Below are 19,121 nucleotides of genomic sequence, written 5' to 3'. Positions count from 1 at the left end.
TGTTGCAAGTTCCTCCAAGCACAGTCCCTATGGGCGCTCAGAGGAGGAGAGCTGGTAGCGAGCATGGATTGCCCCCTTTGCTAAGCAGGATCTGCCTTGGTTTGCTTTTGAATTGATTACTACGTGTGAGCACTGTAAGATATTCCCCTTAGGGGGATGGGGCTGCTCTGGGAAGAGCACCTGCATGGTTGCAGGCAGAAGGTTCCAAGTTCCCTCTCTGGCATCTCCAAGATAGGGCTGAGAGAGATTCCTGCTTGTGAGCTTGGAGAAGCTGCTGCCATACTGTGTAGACAATACTGAGCTAGATGGACCAAGGGTCTGACTTGGTGCACTTGATTCAGATCCAGAGTGGCCAAAGCACAGGTCTATTTTTTAAAAAACCAAACAGGTTGCCAAAGAACCCAGGTTAAATCAGATTTCAGGCCTATTTCTATCAGTAACAGGCTCCCTGATATGATAAGAGGCCGATTCAGCACAGACCAAAGAAAGCAACTTCTTCCAACAACACATCATTAGCTTGTGGAATGCATTGCCACAGGATGTGGCTATGGCCACTAATTTAAGAAACTTGAAAAGGGAATTAGACAAATTCATGGAGGAATGGCACATCGATTGCTATTGTGCTTGGCAGCAAAATGAAACCTCCAGATTCAGAGGCAGTCTAGCTCTAAATACCAGTGGCTGGAGAGCAAGAGCAGGAGATTGCATTCCTGCCCTCCTTGGGCTTCCCTGGAGGCAGCTGCTTGACTGCTGTAAGAAACAGGCTGCTGGACAAATGAATCTCTAGTCCAGCAACTTTGGTCTTCCAGCTGTTGTTAGACTACAACTCCCATTATCCCCAGCCACAGTGGCCAATAATCAGGGGTGATAGGAGCTATAGTTCAACATCTACATGAAGGCCAAGGTTGTGCAGCCCTGCTCTAGACCAATCCAGCAGGGTGTGTTTGTGGGGGGGGGGGGGTTTAAGTACGAATTCCATCTCCTGTCAAGTTAGTACATGTTTGCAAGGAATCTTATGAACACCACATAAAATAATCTCACAAGATAACTTGATGTAGTTGTTTTTTTAAGGAAAGGGTGATAATTTTTCCGAGGCACGTTTGCTCGGAGAGTCCCTTCCCCTTAAGCCAGGGGGTGGGAGCTGAGGGTTGTACTATCTACCACAGCAACAAGCAGTTCAGGTATCACAAAGCCACTGAGGATATCGCAGGCAATTCAGCACCTGAGCCCAGAAATGATTTTATTATGTCACCCAGGCAATGTTCAAAATCGTTTCAGGAAGTGACCATAAATCAAATAATCTTTGCATTAACTCAGTGGCACATAGCCTGATCCAAGTTGGCTCTGCATAAGGTTCAGAGGTTTACTATGTTTCCTATCCCTCCCATTTTCCAATATCCTGTAACAGGGATTCTCAGACTTGGGTTTCCCTGGAGGCAGCTGCTTGACTGCTGTAAGAAACAGGCTGCTGGACAAATGAATCTCTAGTCCAGCAACTTTGGTCTTCCAGCTGTTGTTAGACTACAACTCCCATTATCCCCAGCCACAGTGGCCAATAATCAGGGTTGATAGGAGCTATAGTTCAACAGATGGTTTTGGACTCCAGCTCCCATCATCCCGTCGCAGGCTGCAGCAAAAGGGGATGATGGGATCTGTAGTACAAAACCATCTGGGGACCAAAGGTTGAGAACCCCTGCCCTGTAATACCTTTGTGAGTCTCGAAAGACTCACATCTGTCTTTGTGGAAGATCTGTCTTCCACAGCTGTCTTTGATTTTCTCATAAGTAATCAGCTAATGTTCAGGGCTACACAATTCCCATTCATTTCCTGGAGGCAGTTGGTTAGCCACTGTAAGAAACAGGATGCTGGACACATGAATCTCTAGTCCAATGAACTCATTCATTTCACTGGGGGTTGGCGCAGAGAGCTGGCCTTTGTTTAAAGGAATCTGAATTGATTAATCAATTAAATCTGCATCCGTGAGACAGCAGATCGGAAGAAGAAAAACTTCAAACAAATTTTGCAAAACAAAAAAGTAGTCCTGAGGACTATTTTTCTCATAAGCAATTCTATGCAGACTTAATCACTTAATCAACTCATCCAAACGTACAATGAATAGATGATGAGCTCTCTAATCAGGTGACAGCACTAATTTAGATGGTTTTTCTTGTATGGCAGGGGTGCCCAGGTGTTGCTGGACTACAACGCCCACCATTCCTAGCCACGGTGGCCAAAGACCATTGTGGCTGGAGATAATGGCAGTTGTAGTCCAACAACATCTGGGGACCCAACTGGCATGTAGCTAGTAAGGAATGGGCTGGTGTTCGCCCTTCTCCCTGGCAACCCCTCCCATGTACCAGCCACGCCCCAGTGACGTCACATGCACGGGGTTTGGCCGGCACCCAGAAGGGCCCTGCACGGGCCTCTGGAGCTCATTTCCCAGCTGGCTTCGTTGTCGGCTGGGTGTTTTCTTCATTCTCTCCCTGAGCGAGGGAGAGAACGAAGAACGAAGCCGGCTGGGAATGAGGCTGGCCGGAGCTTGGTGGAAGGGGGAAGCCAAGCAGCTCCCAGGAGCTGGGCGGCTTGTGTTCTTTGACCCTGTCCGGCCCATTAAAGCTCCACCCCAGGGACCCAAATGTGCGAAGCCCTGCAATACGGATTTATCCAGTTCCCATAAAATATGAATCCAAACTGCCCTACATGGGCAGAGTAGTTAAAACGGCTCCTCCCCTACATGTACCCGACTGTGTATAATAAGGAGCCGCTTCCGACTGAAGCTTTTCCCACAGGCGGAGCATTTATAAGGCTTCTCCCCTGTGTGAGTCCTCTGGTGGGAGGTCAGGCCCGCGCTCCAGCTGAAGGTCTTCCCGCACTCGAAGCACTTATAGGGCTTCTCCCCTGTGTGGATGCGCTGGTGCGAGGTCAGCTCCGCGCTCCGCCGGAACGTCTTTCCGCACTCCGCACACTTGTAGGGCTTGTCCCGCTGGTGGATCCTGGCGTGCTGGATCAGGTATGACATGCAGCTGAACCGCTTCCCGCAGACGGAGCACTTGTAGAGCTTCTCTCCCGTGTGGCTCCTCTTGTGCTGGATGAGCTGCGCGTTCCGGCTGAAGCTTTTCCCGCACACCGAGCACTTGAAGGGCTTCTCCTTGGTGTGGATCCGCTCGTGGAAAATCAGGTGGGACCTCTGGCGGAAGGTTTTTGCACAGCAGGAGCACTTGTAGGGTCTCTCCCCAGTGTGGGTCCTTTTGTGTAAAATGAGGTTTGAGCTGCAAGTGAACCTCTTGCCGCACACGAGGCACTTGTACGGCCGATCGCCTGTGTGCATCCTCCGGTGTCGGAGGAGATACGAGTTGCAGCTGAAGCTCTTCCCACAGACGGCGCAAGTATAAGGTTTCTCTCCTGTGTGGATCCGTTCGTGCACGACCAGGTACGAGTTACAACTGAAGCTCTTCCCGCAGACGGAGCAGCTGAAAGGCTTCTCCCCCGTGTGGATCCTCTCGTGTCGGATCAGATGCGACTTGTCCCGGAAGGTTTTTAGACAAGAAGTGCACTGATGGGGCTTCTTCTTCCCAGCGTGCATCTGCTGATGCCTCGTGAGGTTATCCTTGCGGCTGAGGCTTTTCCCACACTCGCTGCATTGATATGGCGTCTTCTGAATCGGCGACCTTTCGCATCGGAGGAGGGAGGCATTCTCTCTTGAGCTGCCTGCGGACATCTCATACCACTGCTCGGGAGCTTCCCGTTGATTCACGCTCTCTGCACAAGCTCGCGCTTGCCTATAATCTGTTGGTATGAAAAAGAAAACAGATTATGTATGAGGGACACTATGGGCCAAGAGTTAAGCCAAATTAACTACTGGAGAGAGACAGATGGTATGTTGACTCTGCTTATTATACTGTGGGTTCAGAGATGTATTGCAAGGCATAAAGAACATGGGAAGCTGCCTTATCCTGAGTCAGACCCTTGGTCCCTCTAGCTCAGTAATGTCTACACTGCCTGGCAACGGCCCTCCAGGTCTTCTCCCAGCCTCCATGGAAGGTGAACCCAGGACCATCTGCATGCCACGCAGGTGTTCTACCACTGAGCTATGGATGCCTCTGATGAACATAGGAAGTTGGCTTCAGAAGTTGTTTTCTGTTGCTCCTTGAGGGAAGGACGAGAACCAATGGGTTGAAATGAGCCAAGCAGCAGATTCAGGCTAGACATGAATTTCTTGACTTTAAAGAGCTGTTTGAAAGTGGAACAGTTTGTGTCTGCCTTGTGCAGGGGTGGGCTCTCCTAAATGGAAGTAGGGATGTGCCGAAGCGTAATGTGGCTGTCCAAATCACGGGCACTTGTTCCCTTTATAATCAAAGTCTTACACCCTTTGAAGCAGAGGAGAGCAGGTCCATTCCCCTCCTCCTCTGCTCGCCACCATGCCAGCGCTCCTCCTTCAGCTATGCCTTCATACTGGCAGGGCGTCTCCCAGCTTCCCCTGCACAGTGCCAGCACGCACATGGCCAGAGCACATGCACAAAAGCCATGTGCATGCTGGCACCATGCAGGGACAGCTGGGAGACGCCCCGCTAGTGTGTGGGCATGACTGGGGGGAGCGCCATGATGGCGGCAAAGGCAGTGAGCGGAGGAGCCCTCAGTTTTAAAGGGAGGTGTCCACGATTCGGACAGCCGAAACGCATTTCGGCACATGCCTATGCTGGAGGTTTTTGAACAGAAGCTGGACGGCCATCTCTCAAGGATGCTGTAGCAGTTTCCTGCATTGAGCAAGGGATTGGACGAACACAGGGCCGCACAGCTTTGGCCCTCCTGCTGTTTTTGAACTACAACTCCCATCATCCTCAGCCAGCGGTTTGAGAGATCTCTCTCACAGAGATTCGAACGCACATTTCCCCACAAACATGTGCATGGATCCCTTCTCTTACCATGGCAGATTTTTTGCTGGATGGTGCCTTCAGCATCTCTGTAATCTTCTCTGCAGGAAATGGATTCACGCCCTCTCTTCTCTGGATAGGTTTCCGGGCGGATCTCTCGTCTGTGCCAATTCTCAGAGAAGTTTTCCTGCTTGCACCAATGGGAAACATTTGCTTCCACTCTTCCCACTGACATCCCATATGGGCCCACTTGCTCTGACCCATCTGGTGTATATTTTCGCTCTTCACTTCCACTCATGCACCCTTTCACAGCTGGAGAAAAGAAAGAGGATCCCAATCACAAAGAGAAGGGAAATCCTGGCCGAGGGGGGGCGGGGAGAGAGAGAAAAGCTGCAACGTTTATGAATGAAAATATGGGAAATAGCAACACACCAGGTGAAAAGGGAAACAGTTCTTCAAAGAGATGCTTTTGTGTAAAGCAGGCCAGCTCAACTTTGGCCTCCCAGCTGTTTTTGGACTACAGCTCCCATAATCCCTATCCACAGTGGCCAATAGCCAGGGATTATGGGAGTTGTAGGCCAACAACTGCAGGAGCAGATGTTGATGAGTAGATGAGCAGCCCTAGTGTAAAGGAAGCTTCCGGAAGCAGGCCCACAGGAGCAGCAGCCATTACAAGTAATTCAGTGATGGTTAGGAAACCCCCTTAGAGGCTGGAAGTGCCTTTTACCATTTCTGCCTTTTTGTAACATGAGGCTTGTTCTCCCAACCACAAACCAGATTTGGGAGCTGTACACACTCCCGATTTTTGATTGTGTGCAAGCACAAACCCAGGTCGGAGGAGGGGGAAGTGATCACATGGCAGCCCCATGCGGGGTAGGCCGGTTTTGACTCCTACCTCATTAAACAGCTGATATAGGTGGTGGGTAAGACGGCACTGTCCTACCCAGCACGAGGCTCCCGCATGATCACTTCTCCCTCCTCCTATTTTGGTTTTTTTTAAACCCAGGAGCACATATAGCTACCAAAGCTCCCTTTCAAAAGAGCCTCTTGGCAGTTTACAGAAAGGATCTCAGAATACGATAGGCTTGTTCTCACACGCAAAAACTGGGTAGGACAAGTGTTCCACCCAATTTATAGTCGTGAGAACAAGCCTATCGTGGTTTGAGATCCTTTCTGCAAACTGCCAGGCGGCTATTTTGAAAGGCATTCTCTTTCCTATTGTAGCCCACCAGATGCCTCTGGGAGGCATCACCACAAGCAGGTGATGAAGGCACACACCCTCTCCTGCCACTGCTCCCCTGCAACTGGTTATTTGGAGCATACTGCTCTGAACCTGGAGGTAGCATGTAGCCATCAAGACTAGTAGCCACTGAAATACTTGTCCTCATGAATTTGCCTAATCATGAATTTGCCTAATTCGCCCTTTTAAAAATATCTAAATCAGGGTTTCTTAACCTTGGGACCCCAGACACTGTTGGACTACAACTCCCATCATCCCCAGACAAGGCCTTTGTGGCTGAGGATGATGGGAGTTGTAGTCCAACAACATTTGGGGGCCCAAGGTTAAGAAACCGTGATCTAAATTAGTGCCCATCACCACATCTTGTGGCAGGGAATGCCATAGGTCAATCCTGCACTGCATAAAGAAGTGCTTCCTGTTGTCCATCCTAAAATCTCCTGCTAGTCAGACTCATTGGATGATCCTGCCTCTGAACCTGAATGTAGCCTATAGCCATCAAGACTAATAGCCACTGAGAGACCTGTCCTCCATGAATTTGTCTAAGCCCCTTTTAAAGCCATTTAAGCTGGTGGTCATCACCACATCCCATGGCAGAGAATTCTGTAGTAATAACTAATAACAACAACAACAACAACTTTATTTGCTGGTCTTCCCATAACAAATTGTTCTCTGGGAGGCTCACAAAGTAAAACAAGTAGTTCTGGTAAGAACTAATCTGCCCACTTTCCTTTCACTATCCTTACAACTGGACTAAATTTGGTCCAAATTGGTTAGTCAGTTCACAAGTTAGCCCATTTTCGCCTCAAAATTCACACATTCGCCATTTTGAATTGGGGTGGATGAAATCATCACAAAATATGCCTTTGAGGTGTCCCTACAACTGTACCAAATTTGGTCCAAATTGGTTCCCACTTGCTCCTCAAATGTCCACACATCCGCCATCTTGAAATGGGGTGGATGACCTCATCACTAACTACACTGTTCAGTTGTCCCTTTGTGTCACTCACTGCATTGCCCCAAATTTGGTCCAAAAAGGTTAGGTGGTCCGCAAGTTAGCCCACTTGCACCTCAAATGTTTACGTGTCCGCCATCTTGAATTAGGGTGGATGACATCATCACAAACGACACCACTGAAGTATGCCTATAACTGCACCTGATTTGGTTCATATTGGTCCAGGCATTGGAAAGTTGATAGGGACACAGACACACACATACACGGACGGACACACACACACACACACACACACACACACACACACACACACACACTCTGCTGGGTGATCTCATAAGGTATTTCCTTAAGTAAGCTTTTTTTAGATTTTTTCCTAAACTACCTTCCTTAAGGAAAGTAGGCTAACAATAAAACAATTAAAACATGTAAAACAAAATAAAAGATGACAGTAAAATCTGAAAGATTTAAAAAACGATTTAAAGACCTATTTTAAGAGGCCTGAGTAAACAGAAAGGTCTTCACCTGGCATCCAAAAGCAGACAGTGATGATGCCAAGCAAACCGCCATGGGGAGGCTATTCCATAAATGTAAAGATAAAGGTAAAGTGTGCCGTTGAGTCGGTGTCGACTCCTGGCGATCACAGAGCCCTGTGGTTGTCTTTGGTAGAATACAGGAGGGGTTTGCCATTGCCTCCTCCCATACAATGTGAGATGATACCTTTCAGCATCTACCTATATATGTGCTGTGTAAACACAGAGGCTATTCTGTAGATTAGTTATGCACTGTGTGAACAAGTACTTCCTTTTATTGGTCCTAAATGTCTTGGCAGTCAGTTTTATGGGATGACCTCTGGTTTGAGTCTTGTGTGAGAGAGAAAAGCTGCTCTCTCTCAATTATCTCCACAGCATGGATGATTGCATGTGCTAGGGATGTGCACAAAACTGGAAAACCTGGCTCGATTGAGTCGAACTGGACTTGAACCGAACCGGGTCCTGTTCGGTTTTGTGAGCACCCGAACCGGGCCTGGTTCGGCTTGAATTCAAGCCTAGTTCGGGGGGCTTGAGGCCATATTGGTAAAAGGGAATCCAGCTCCCTCATTATTCCAGTTGTTTTAAGAACATAAGAACAGCCCTGCTGGATCAGACCCATGGCCCATCTAGTCCAGCATCCTGTTTCACACAGTGCCCACCAGATACCACTGGAAACCTACGGGCAGGAGTTGAGGGCATGCCATCTCTCCTGCTGTTACTCCCCTGCAACTGGTACTCAGAGGCATCCTGCCTTTGAGGCTGGAGGTGGCCTTTAGCCCTCCAACTAGTAGCTGATAATAGACGTCTCCTCCATGAAGTCATCCAAACCCCTCTTAAAGCCATCCAGGTTGTTGGCTGTCACCACATCTTGTGGCAGAGAATTCCACAAGTGGATTATGTGTTGTGTGAAAAAAGTACTTCCGTTTGTTGCTTCCTTCTGCACCAGCACAGTCATTTGCCATCACCAGCTGCTCTAAGGCCCAGTCCAAGACAGAAGCCATCCCTACCCAGCAGGCTGGATTCTCTGTTGTCATCTTCCTGCTTGGCCTCCATGCACAGCGGCCTCTGCTCAGCTTCAGGAGGAGCCTGGCCTGCTCCGGAGAAGCTCACAGCCGCCTCTGCGAGCAGCGTCAGCACCTGCAAGGGAAGAAAGGTAAGTTGGCAGCTGCCTTATACCGAGTCAGACGGCTGGGTCGTCAGCTTAGGACTACCTACCTGGACCAGCAATGGCTCTCCAGGGTTTCAAGCCAGGGGCTTTCCCAGCCCTACCTGGGGATGCCAGGGAGTGAATCTGGGGCCTTCTACATACAAAGCAGGGACTCTACCTACTGTGAAGAGAGCTGGTCTTGTGGTAGCAAGCATGACTTGTCCCCTTAGCCAAGCAGGGTCCACCCTGGTTGCATATGAATGGGAGACTTGATGTGTGAGCACTGCAAGATATTCCCCTCAGGGGATGGAGCCACTCTGGGAAGAGCAGGAGGTTCCAAGTTCCCTCCCTGGTAGCATCTCTAAGATAGGGCTGAGAGAGATTCCTGCCTGCAACCTTGGAGAAGCTGCTGCCAGTCTGTGAAGACAATACTGAGCTAGCTAGACCAATGGTCTGACTCAGTATATGGCAGCTTCCTATGTTCCTATGTACCCCTTGGCTATGGGTGCTCCTGATGAACAGATAAAGCTGCCTTGGGCCCTTGGTCCATCTAGCTCAGTATTAATTACTCTGACCGGCAGCGGCTTTCCAGGGTTCCTGGCAGGGGTCTTTCCCAGCCCTCTCTGGAGAGGCCAGAAATTAAACCTGGGAGCTTCTGCATGCAGAGCAGATGCTCTGCCACTGAACTACAACCCCATCGTCAGAAAGGAACACTTTGGGGTAACGGGGAGAAAATGCGGAGGCTACATGCCACAGAGGACTCTATGTCACAACAAGACGTCTTTGACTCTGCCGGCAGCACCACTGCAATTGATGGAGAGAAACTGGTCTTGTGGCAGCAAGCATGAATTGTCTCCTTTTGCTAAGCAGCACCCACCCTGGTTTGCATTTGAATGAGAGACTACAAGTGTGAGCCCTTTAAGCTATTCCCCTCAGGGGATGGAGCCACTCTGGGAAGAGTATCAGAAGGTTCCAAGTTCCCTCCCTGGCAGCATCTCCAAAATAGGGCTGAGAGAGATTTCTGCCTGCAGCCTTGGAGAAGCCGCTGCCAGTCTGTGAAGACAATACTGAGCTAGATGGACCAATGGTCTGACTCAGTATATGGCAGCTTCCTGTGTTCCTATATAAACTGACTGCAGCAGGGGTTCTCAAGCCTGTCCTGCCCAGCCACAACTGCCTACAGCATAGCTTCTTTGCAGTAGTTATTGATAGCGTCTCCCTTGTGTATCTTTTTGGGCTGGGAGCCCCTTTGGGACGGGGGACCATCCTCAGGCCCTCTTGTAGCACACTATTTGGGAACTGTAGGGGAGAATTTGAGTCAACCCCTATTTATTACTTATTTATCATATTTTTATACCACCTAATATATACATCTCCAGGCGGTCTACAAAATTTAAAACCGTATTTTAAAATCAGCACAGATTAAAATACACGAAACACTTAAAACAGTAGCATAAAACAATTATTAAAACAAATTATTAAAATTAATTCTAATGAAAAGCCTGTGAGAACAGGTGAGTCTTGAGGGTCTTCCTGAAAACAAACAGAGAAGGAGATGCTCTTATTTCAGTAGGGAGCATATTCCAAAGCCCTGGGGCAGCCACAGAGAAAGCCCGGTCCTGAGTTGCCACCAAATGAGCCAGTGACAACCATAACCGGACCTCTCCAGGAGATGGTTAACAGGCGGCAAGGTTCATGACAAAAGAGGCGCTCTCTTAAATACCCTGGACCCAAGCTATTAAGGGCTTTATAGGTAATAACCAGCACTTTGTATTTCACCCGGAAACATCTTGGCAGCCAGCTGGTGACTCCTTTGTGTCTTTTCTTTATAGATTGTGAGCCCTTTTGGAAGAGGAACCATTATTTTATTTCTTCTGCTGTGTAAACCACTTTAAGAACTTTTTCATTTTTGAAAAGTGGTGTATGATTGCTCTGAATCCTCCTCCTCCTCCTCCTCCTCACCCAACAGAATCTGGGGACCCCAGTTAGAGGAACCCTGGGCTACAGTCTGCTGCTCCCAAGCCATGTACTGAAATTGCAAGAACTTTATTCCATGTCCTGCTACCGACTCTGGAGAGTATCGGCACAAATCTGCTCACCTGTTTTTCCATTCTCTCAGCATCTCTCTGCAGGAAATCCTCAGCCAAGGCCACTGCCTGGATACAGGTCTCCGGGCTCCATTGCCTCACCCAGTTCTGCATCTCCGGTGGCAGGATGGTCAGGAGCTGCTCCAGAATCAACAGCTCCAGAATCTGCTCTTTGGTGTGCCTCTCGACTTTTAGCCACCCGTGGCAAAGTTCCTGGAGTCGGCTGTAAGCCCCTCTCGGCCCCTCAGCCTCCTGGTAGCAGAAGCTCCTGAAGTGCTGGCGAAGCTTCTCTCTCCTCATGCCATCCCATCGCAAGATGGCTGCTTTCACTTTCCCATAATCCTCTCTGTCTCTGGCCTCTAGGTTGATGAAGGCCTGCTTGGCTTCTCCCCGGAGGGCTGGCAGGAGCCAAGATGCCCATTCTTCCCTGGGCCACCGGCAGGCTTCAGCCACTTGCTCAAAGGTGGCCAGGAAGGCCTTAGGGTCACCCCATGGTTTAGGCTCCTCCGGCAACTGTGGACTTCCCCAGCCTGAATGAGGAGACTCTACTGTCTTCAGGAATTCCTGCCATTGGGCTTCCCAGTGCTGAAGGAGCCCCTCACCTGGTTCCTGTTTAACCAGTGTTGCTCCTGGGATTCTCTGCAGAACTTCACTGATACTCCCAGCCTGGAGGACATGAAGGTCTTTCACAGAACCTTGCGGTCCCTCCCCCTGTGCACGGCCCATTGGCTCTTGAGCCTCCATTTTCATCCTGACACCACCTCTAGTGATCTCACCGTAATCCGTGGCTCACATTACAGAAAGTCTGATATGAACAAGGGGGATGTGGATGAAGACTGTAGCATTCTAGACTGCCGTGAGGTGACTTCTCTCTGGAGATAATAGAAAAGAACAAAGACATTTAGAAAAGTACTACAGGTAGAGGGCAGCAGGAAGCTGAATCCAAGCAAGACGGAGGTGCACATTGTGGGGGCTCAGAATCTGAGGGGTGAGTTAGATATCTTCCTTTGCTGGGTGGGGTTACACTCCCCCGGAAGGAGCAGGTGCGCAGCTTGGGAGCACTCCTGGACCCAGGCCTCACCCCGCTATCTCAGGTGGAAGCCATGGCCAGGAGTGCTTTCTATCAGCTTCGACTGATTCGACAGCTGCGCCCATTCCTTGAAGAGGATGACCTCAAAATAGTGGTGCACCAGCTGGTAACCTCCAAGCTTGACTATTGCAATGCGCTCTGTGTGGGGCTGCCTTTGTACGTAGTACGGAAACTGCAATTAGTTCAGAATGCAGCAGCCAGATTGGTCTCTGGAGTAACCCGGAGAGACCATATTACACCTATTCTGAAACAATTGCACTGGCTGCCGATATGTTTCTGGGCAAAATACAAAGTGCTGGTTATTACCTTTAAAGCCCTGAATGGCTTAGGCCCGAGTTACCTTAGAGAGCGCCTTCTTCTGCGTGATCCCCACCGCACATTAAGGTCATCTGACGAGGTTCGTCTCCAGTTACCACCAGCTCGTCTGGTGGAGACTCAGAGGCGGGCCTTCTCTATAGCTGCTCCGAGGCTTTGGAATACGCTCCCTGCGGAAATCCGCAATTTGAATTCTCTATTAGCCTTCAGGAGAGCCCTTAAAACATATTTGTTTGGCCTGGCTTTCCAGGGTTTTTTAATTGGTTTTAATATTTTAGCCCCGTTTCAGGGTTTTTAATTATTGCGATTGTTTAACTGTTATTTTAAAATGTCTTTAAATTGTTAATTGTTCTTATATTGTTTTTAATTTTTGTTTTAGCTCTTTACTGTTTTAATGGTTTGTTTTAATGGTTTGTTTTAATTGTAAACCGCCCTGAGCCATTTTGGAAGGGCGGTATAAAAATCAATCAAATAAATAAATAAATAAGAAAGATGGTGTCCCAGAGCAGTGGTCTTGTGGTAGCAAGCACGACTTGTCCCCTTTGTTAAACAGGGTCCTCCCTGGTTTGCATTTGTATGGGAGACCACATGCACTGTAAGGTATTCCCCTTAAGGAATGGGGATGTGCTGGGAAGAGCATCTGCACGCTTGCATGCAGGTTAGGAACATAGGAAGCTGCCATTTACCAAGTCAGACCATTGGTCTGTCTAGTTCAGTATTGTCTACACAGACTGGCAGCAGCTTCTCCAAAGTTGCAGGCAGGAATCACTCTCAGCCCTATCTTGGAGAGGCCAGAGGGAACTTGGAACCTAGATGCTCTTCCCTGATGCTCTTCCTAGATGCTCTTCTCCATCCCCTAAGGGGAATATCTTACAGTGCTCACAGATGTACTCTCCCATTCAAATGCAACCAGGGAAGACCCTGCTTAGCTAAGGGGACAAGTCATGCTTGCTACCACAAGACCAGCTCTCCTCCAGGTTCCCTCTCTGGCATCTCCAAGTTAGGGCTGAAAGAGACTCCTGCCTGCAACCTTGAAGGAACCGCTGCCAGTCTCTGTAGACAATACTGAGCTAAATGGACCAATGGTCTGACTCGTTATATGGCAGCTTCCTATGTTCCTACATGAATCCCTGGGGGTACTTTTAAGGCTTGTAAAGGGCACTCAGAACTGTTCTGCCTCACTGACTCATGATTAGGATGCAGCTCTGTTGCCTTCTGATCCAAGGACTTGGCTATGACACTCACTGGCTTACATCCAGCTTGTTTTATTTGTCACATCTGCCCCATCTGGTAGCCCTGGTTGGTTTATTGAAATTAGTGGGACAAGTTTACTCATGTGTAAATTAGTCTGGCTGTAAGCTGGTGACTGTAATAGTCTGTCTTGTAACTGTAATATTTAAATGTGTATGAGTGATTCAATCCTCAACATATCCAGCTTAAAAAAGAAAGAAGATATAGGGTAGGGAAAGACTGGCTTGAGGCCTTGGAGAGCCAACTCTAGTCAGAGGAGACAACTCAGGGTAACTATCAGACTGTATAAGGCAACTTCTGAAGTGACCCACATTTAATAAGGGGGCCAGGGGATTGCTCAGAGCGAGCACATGCTTTGCCTGAAGAGGGCCCCCGGTTTAGCCCCTTCCTGGCATTTTAGGTTACAGACCTGGGAAGGCCCTTTCCCTGCCTGAAACACTGAGGTGTTGCTGCTAGTGAAAGTAGATAGGACCGGGACAGGGCCAATGGCCTAACGCTATACAGAATGAAGGGAGTTGCTCTAGAAGCAACAGAAGGGGAGTTACTCTAGATCGAACGAAAAACCAAACAAAATGACCTCAAAGAGTACCAAAAACAAAGAATGCAAATGCAAAAAATTCGAGTGTGCACAATCATGCCAAGGATCAGGTGAGATAAAATAGAACACACCCTATTTTCCACATTTTAAATTTCTTCATCAAGATGTATTTTAACAACCAATATATCTCCTAAAGTTTGGTTAAATGGTTAACTGCACTGAGATTTTATATAGGGCGGTATAAAAACGTGATCAATAAATATATAAATAAATAAAATAAAGCATTATGCACACAAAGGATGCTTCAGAATGGATAAAGTCGCTCACTGCTGTGTGCAACTAGATATTTCATCCTCAGTCTTCATAAGAACAGCCCTGCTGGATCAGGCCCAAGGCCCATCTAGTCCAGCATCCTGTCTCACACAGGGGCCCACCAGATGCCCCTGAGAATTCCATGGGCAAGAAGTGAGGGCATGCCCTCTCTCTTGCTGTTGCTCCCCTGCAACTGGTACTCAGAGGCATCTGAGGCTAGAGGTGGCCTATAGCCACCAGACTAGTAGCCACTGATAGACCTGTCCTCCATGAATTTGTCCAAGCCCCCTTTAAAGCAAACATGAAGCAAAAATAAGTCATGAGGAATGGTTGAAGGAACTGGGTACATAGAACATAGAAAGCTGCCATATACTGAGTCAGACCCTTGGTCCATCTAGCTCAGTATTGTCTACACAGACTGGGAGGCAGCGGCATCTCCAAGGTTACAGGCAGGCATCTCTCTCAGCCCTATCTTGGAGATGCCAGGGAGGAAACTTGGAACCTTCTGCTCTTCCCAGAGCAGCTCTATCTTATAGTGCTCACACATCTAGTCTCCCATTCATATGCAACCAGGGCAGACCCTGCTTAGCTAAGGGGACAAGTCATACCTGCTACCACAAGACCAGCTCTCCAATATCAACCAGATATTGGTTGAACGGGAATGGCTGAAGGAACTGGGTATGGGTATTATTCCTCATGAGGAATGGTTGAAAGAACTGGGTATGTTTCACCTGGAGAAGACAAGACTGAGGGGAGATACAATAGCCCTCTTCAAATATCTGAAGGGCTGTCACCCACAATAATGAGTGGACTTGTTCTCTATTGCTTCTAGAACCAATGTGTAGAAGTTATAAGGAAACAGAAGGCTAGACATTAGGAAAAATTCCAATTTGTAAAAGCTGTTTGAAGTGGCACTGTCCACCTCATGCAGCAGCAGGCTCTCCTTCACCGGACGTTTTCAAACAGAGGCTGGAGGGGCACCTCTCAGGGACGTTGTAGCAGCTTCCTACACTGACCGGGGGGCTGGTCTAGAAGACCTCCAAGGTCCCACCCAGCTTTAAAAACCTATAATTCTATAATCTCTCCCAAGTAAATGTAAATACAAAGAAAACTGCAGACATTATCAATGAGCTCTCTCAACCCAAGCCCTTGGTTTGAGTCAGGATTTTTGAGAGATTTCCTAAGTGTTGGATTTGAGAAATTATCCAAACTTCAATACAGGGAATGAAAGCTTAAGTCTCACATAGTTGTGAGAGATCTCCTGGGTTACATCAGCAATCTTCTTTGTGTTCATATTAGCTTGGAAAGCAATGTTCCCTCTAAGGCGTGCACACATGTACATGCTCACAAGTTTTTTTTTATGGCCACTTGGTTAATTTTAGATCCTGCTCAGGTTGAATCAGGAAGTTCCCACTCTGAATGCACATAGGCACACACTGCCTTGATACTGCTGCCCAGAACAAAACTCATTCTGTACACAGATGAAAACAATTAGAGAGAGTACTCCTTGGGAGATAATGTTGCTATTACTGAATCATTAAGAAGCTGAACCTGTAATGAGATTCATATCTGAAGACGGTGCTGGTCTTGTGGTAGCGAGCATGACTTGTCCCCATTGCTAAGCAGGGTCCACCCTGGTTGCATATGAATGGGAAACTACATGCATGAGCACTGTAAGATATTCCCCTTAGGAGCTGCTCTGGGAAGAACATTTGAGGTTCCAAGTTCCCTCCCTGGCATCTCCAAGACAGGGATGAGAGAGACTCCTGTCTGCAACCTTGGAGAAGCCACTGCCAGACAATACTGAGCTAGATGGACCAATGGTCTGACTCAGTATATTAATTATTTATTATTTCTTGTTTCCACAGTCAGACAGGTGTTATTGACTGGTTTGTTTTATCCAGACATTGAGTCCTTCCCAAGGACCTGGGATGGCTGAATTTTATTATCGATATTGTTGTTGTTGTTATTATTATAGATATCGTCATAGAATATAAGCTGTTCCCAATAAAGTTGCTTTTTGTAATTGGCCGATGGTGATTTCTGTGGCCTCTATGGTGTCGAGGTGCTCCAAGGTGTTTTGGAATTGCACCTAGGGCACCAATTACTACTGGGATCATTTTGGTCTTCTTCTGCCATAGCCTTTCAATTTCAATTTGTAGATCTTTGTGTATTGTGATTTTTTTCTATTTCTTTTTCTTCTATTCTGCTATCCCCTGGTATTGCTATGTCGATTATTTTAACTTGTTTTTCTTTCTTCTCGACTACAGTTATATCTGGTGTATTGTGTGGCAGGTGTTTGTCTGTTTGTAGTCGGAAGTCCCATAATATTTTTGCATCTTCATTTTCTACAACTTTTTCAATTTTATGGTCCCACCAATTTTTGGCTACAGGTAGCTTGTATTTTTTGCATGTATCATCCCTGCTACCTTGTCATGCCTTTGTTTGTAGTCAGTCTGTGTGACCTTTTTACAGCAGCTGATTAGATGGTCCACTGTTTCATCTGCTTCTTTACAAAGGCGGCACTTGCTGTTTGTTGTTGATTTTATTATTATTATTATTATTATTATTATTATTATTATTATTATTATTATTTAATTAATTCAATTTCTATACTGCCCTTCCAAAAATGGCTCAGGGCGGTTTACACAGAGAAATAATAAATAAATAAGATGGATCCCTGTCCCCAAAGGGCTCACAATCTAAAAAGAAACATAAGAGAGACACCAGCAACAGCCACTGGAGGGATGTTGTGCTGGGGGTGGATAGGGCCAGTTACTCTCCCCCTGCTCAATAAAGAGAATCACCACGTTAAAAGGTGCCTCTTTGCCAAGTCAGCAGGGGTTATATGGCAGCTTCCTGTGTTCCTATGTTGAATATCTATTATTCAGTTCACAGTAGTGAGTGACCTTTATCCATTCTGAAGCTTTCTTTGTGTGTATAACGATCTGAGAGATAAAGTGATTGCTAAAGTACAACTTGATGAAGAGATTCTAAATGTGGAAAACAGCACTATACATCTTGTTCTGTTATTTGGTCATTTTCATCCTAATGTAATATGTACACTTTTATTTTTTCATTAGTACTCTGTTTTGGTACTCTTTGCTTTAAGTTAATTTGTTTGGATTCCAATTCTGTACAAGGCACTTTTAGAGAGGTCCCATTTTAGTGGCAGAGCACCTGCTTGGTATGCAGAAGATTCCAGGTTCAATTCCTGGCAACTCCAGATAAGCCTGGGAAAGAATCCTGCCTGAAACCATAGAGAGCTACTGCCAATCAGAGCAGACAATACTGAACCAGATGGACCAAGGGTCTGACTCAGTATAAGACAGTTTGTTATGTTTCTTTGGGGTGGCAGGGCGCAGATCACTTGTTTCGCATGCAGTAGGTCTCACGTTAAATCTCTGGCACATTATTTAAACAGATGTCCAGTAGCACTGCTAGTGACCTTGGAGAGATGCTGCCGGTCAGTGCAGACATACTCCGACTTGATAAAACAGGGCAGCTTCATATGCTCAAAGAGGAAGGGTTGAAGAACCCCCACGAGGGATGCAGGCACTACTCACTGCAAATTCACACAATTGCAGAGCCCCGACTCCCTCTTTTCCCCCTGCCTAATTACATCCATCCATTCCACAAAGTGATGTCCTGCCTTTCCACCACCTTGAGGTCTGGAGCTAATGGAAAATAAAAACCTTTGCTTGATCAGACCAAAGAATTACAGAACCCAGCATCCTGTTTCCCATAATGGCTACCCCTGGGGGTTCCTAAACTTGAGTCCCCAGTTGCTGTTGGACTACAATTCCATCATCTCCAGCCACTGTGGCTGGGGTTGATAGGAGTTGTCCAACAACATCTAGGGACACCAGTCTGGGCATCCCAGGACTACTCAGATAATTCAATCGTGCCCACAAGCAGCCTTCCCTTACGCTTCACCCCCTGCAGCAGCAGCCATGCAGAGGGAGACTGCCTCTGAACATGGAGGTTCCACTTAGCCACCATAGCTAACAGCCTTGACAAACCTATCCGTCTCTAGGACACTGTTCAGTCCCCTTTCAAAACCATCTAAGCTGGTGGTGGCCACCACATCACCATGTCTTGTGGCCGTGGCAATAAACCCCATCGAGATGCACAGCGGGAAGAAGACCCTTTCTTTTTCTACGTCCTGAATTGATTGCCCGTCAGCTCATTCTAACTTCTCTCTCTCTCCCTCCACTTTCTTCACAACGTGCATATATTGATTTTCTAAACGGGAAAAAAAAAATCCAAATCCAAATCAATCTGGAAACAGCCAGCAAACAAACCCCAGCCCAGCCTATCCTCCACCTACGGCTTTTAAATATGCAGAAACCAGCGTGGGAAGCTTGTCCACTCACTGCTTGGAACCAAAACATGACCATTTGCTAACAACGGCTGCAGCACGTCGAGCAGCCGGCAAAGCAGATGCAACATTGGCCCCCTTCTACCCATTAATCCCCCGGTTTTTCCCCCACTCACCCGAAATCCCGAAGCCACGTTTCCCTCCCGAGATCTCACTACAAAACCAAACACACACACACCCCAACACACTTTCCGGGAAAGGAGAGAAGACGACAGGAAGCGGGCTGGCTGCTACAGCCAGAATTCTCGGTTGCGGATCCTTGCTAGGAATCCCGGGCTCTTTGCGTTTAACTCTTTGTGCGTCCCGCTCACACCCCAGGAAGCGGCTGGGCGCGCAGGATTTTAGTTTTTGCCACCCGATCCGATCCCTGGCTCTAGTTTGGAAGGGCGGCTCCCGAGGTGGGGGCA

General features: G+C 47.7%; 1 protein-coding gene across 4 annotated transcripts; it reads right to left on the bottom strand.

Moving 5' to 3' along the window:
- Nucleotides 1-1,223: 1,223 nt before the first annotated feature.
- Nucleotides 1,224-18,969, bottom strand: LOC128342605 (zinc finger protein 397-like). Of its 4 annotated transcripts, XM_053290099.1 has the most exons (6): nucleotides 18,831-18,908; nucleotides 12,258-12,402; nucleotides 10,840-11,699; nucleotides 8,601-8,730; nucleotides 4,923-5,183; nucleotides 1,224-3,786 (listed from the first exon to the last, which is right to left on the bottom strand). In XM_053290099.1, the coding sequence occupies exons 3-6, from the start codon at nucleotides 11,575-11,577 to the stop codon at nucleotides 2,714-2,716; spliced, it is 2,202 nt and encodes a 733-aa protein (XP_053146074.1). In that variant the 5' UTR covers nucleotides 11,578-11,699; nucleotides 12,258-12,402; nucleotides 18,831-18,908; the 3' UTR covers nucleotides 1,224-2,713. The 4 variants fall into 4 exon arrangements, with proteins under 4 accessions (XP_053146074.1, XP_053146075.1, XP_053146073.1 ...); XM_053290100.1 differs by lacking the exon at nucleotides 12,258-12,402 and having other exon boundaries at nucleotides 18,893-18,969; XM_053290098.1 differs by lacking the exon at nucleotides 12,258-12,402 and having other exon boundaries at nucleotides 18,831-18,907.
- Between the last annotated feature and the right edge of the window lie 152 nt (nucleotides 18,970-19,121).

The sequence above is a fragment of the Hemicordylus capensis genome, chromosome 2, assembly GCF_027244095.1.
Source record: "Hemicordylus capensis ecotype Gifberg chromosome 2, rHemCap1.1.pri, whole genome shotgun sequence".
In the NCBI taxonomy this organism is placed as follows: domain Eukaryota; kingdom Metazoa; phylum Chordata; class Lepidosauria; order Squamata; family Cordylidae; genus Hemicordylus; species Hemicordylus capensis.
The sequence above is the reverse complement of the archived record's forward strand: the minus strand, read 5'-3'. Positions and strand labels throughout refer to the sequence as shown.

What these genes read in the sequence shown, in the direction of transcription:
- LOC128342605 (XM_053290100.1), bottom strand. Translation starts at nt 11,577, where the DNA reads ATGAAAATGGAGGCTCAAGAGCCAATGGGCCGTGCACAGGGGGAGGGA. An exon ending in CTGAGAGAATGGAAAAACAG is followed by an intron (nt 8,731 to 10,839) that starts GTGAGCAGATTT and finishes CTTCCCTTGCAG; the next exon opens with GTGCTGACGCTGCTCGCAGA. An exon ending in CAGAGAATCCAGCCTGCTGG is followed by an intron (nt 5,184 to 8,600) that starts GTAGGGATGGCT and finishes TCTTTTCTCCAG; the next exon opens with CTGTGAAAGGGTGCATGAGT.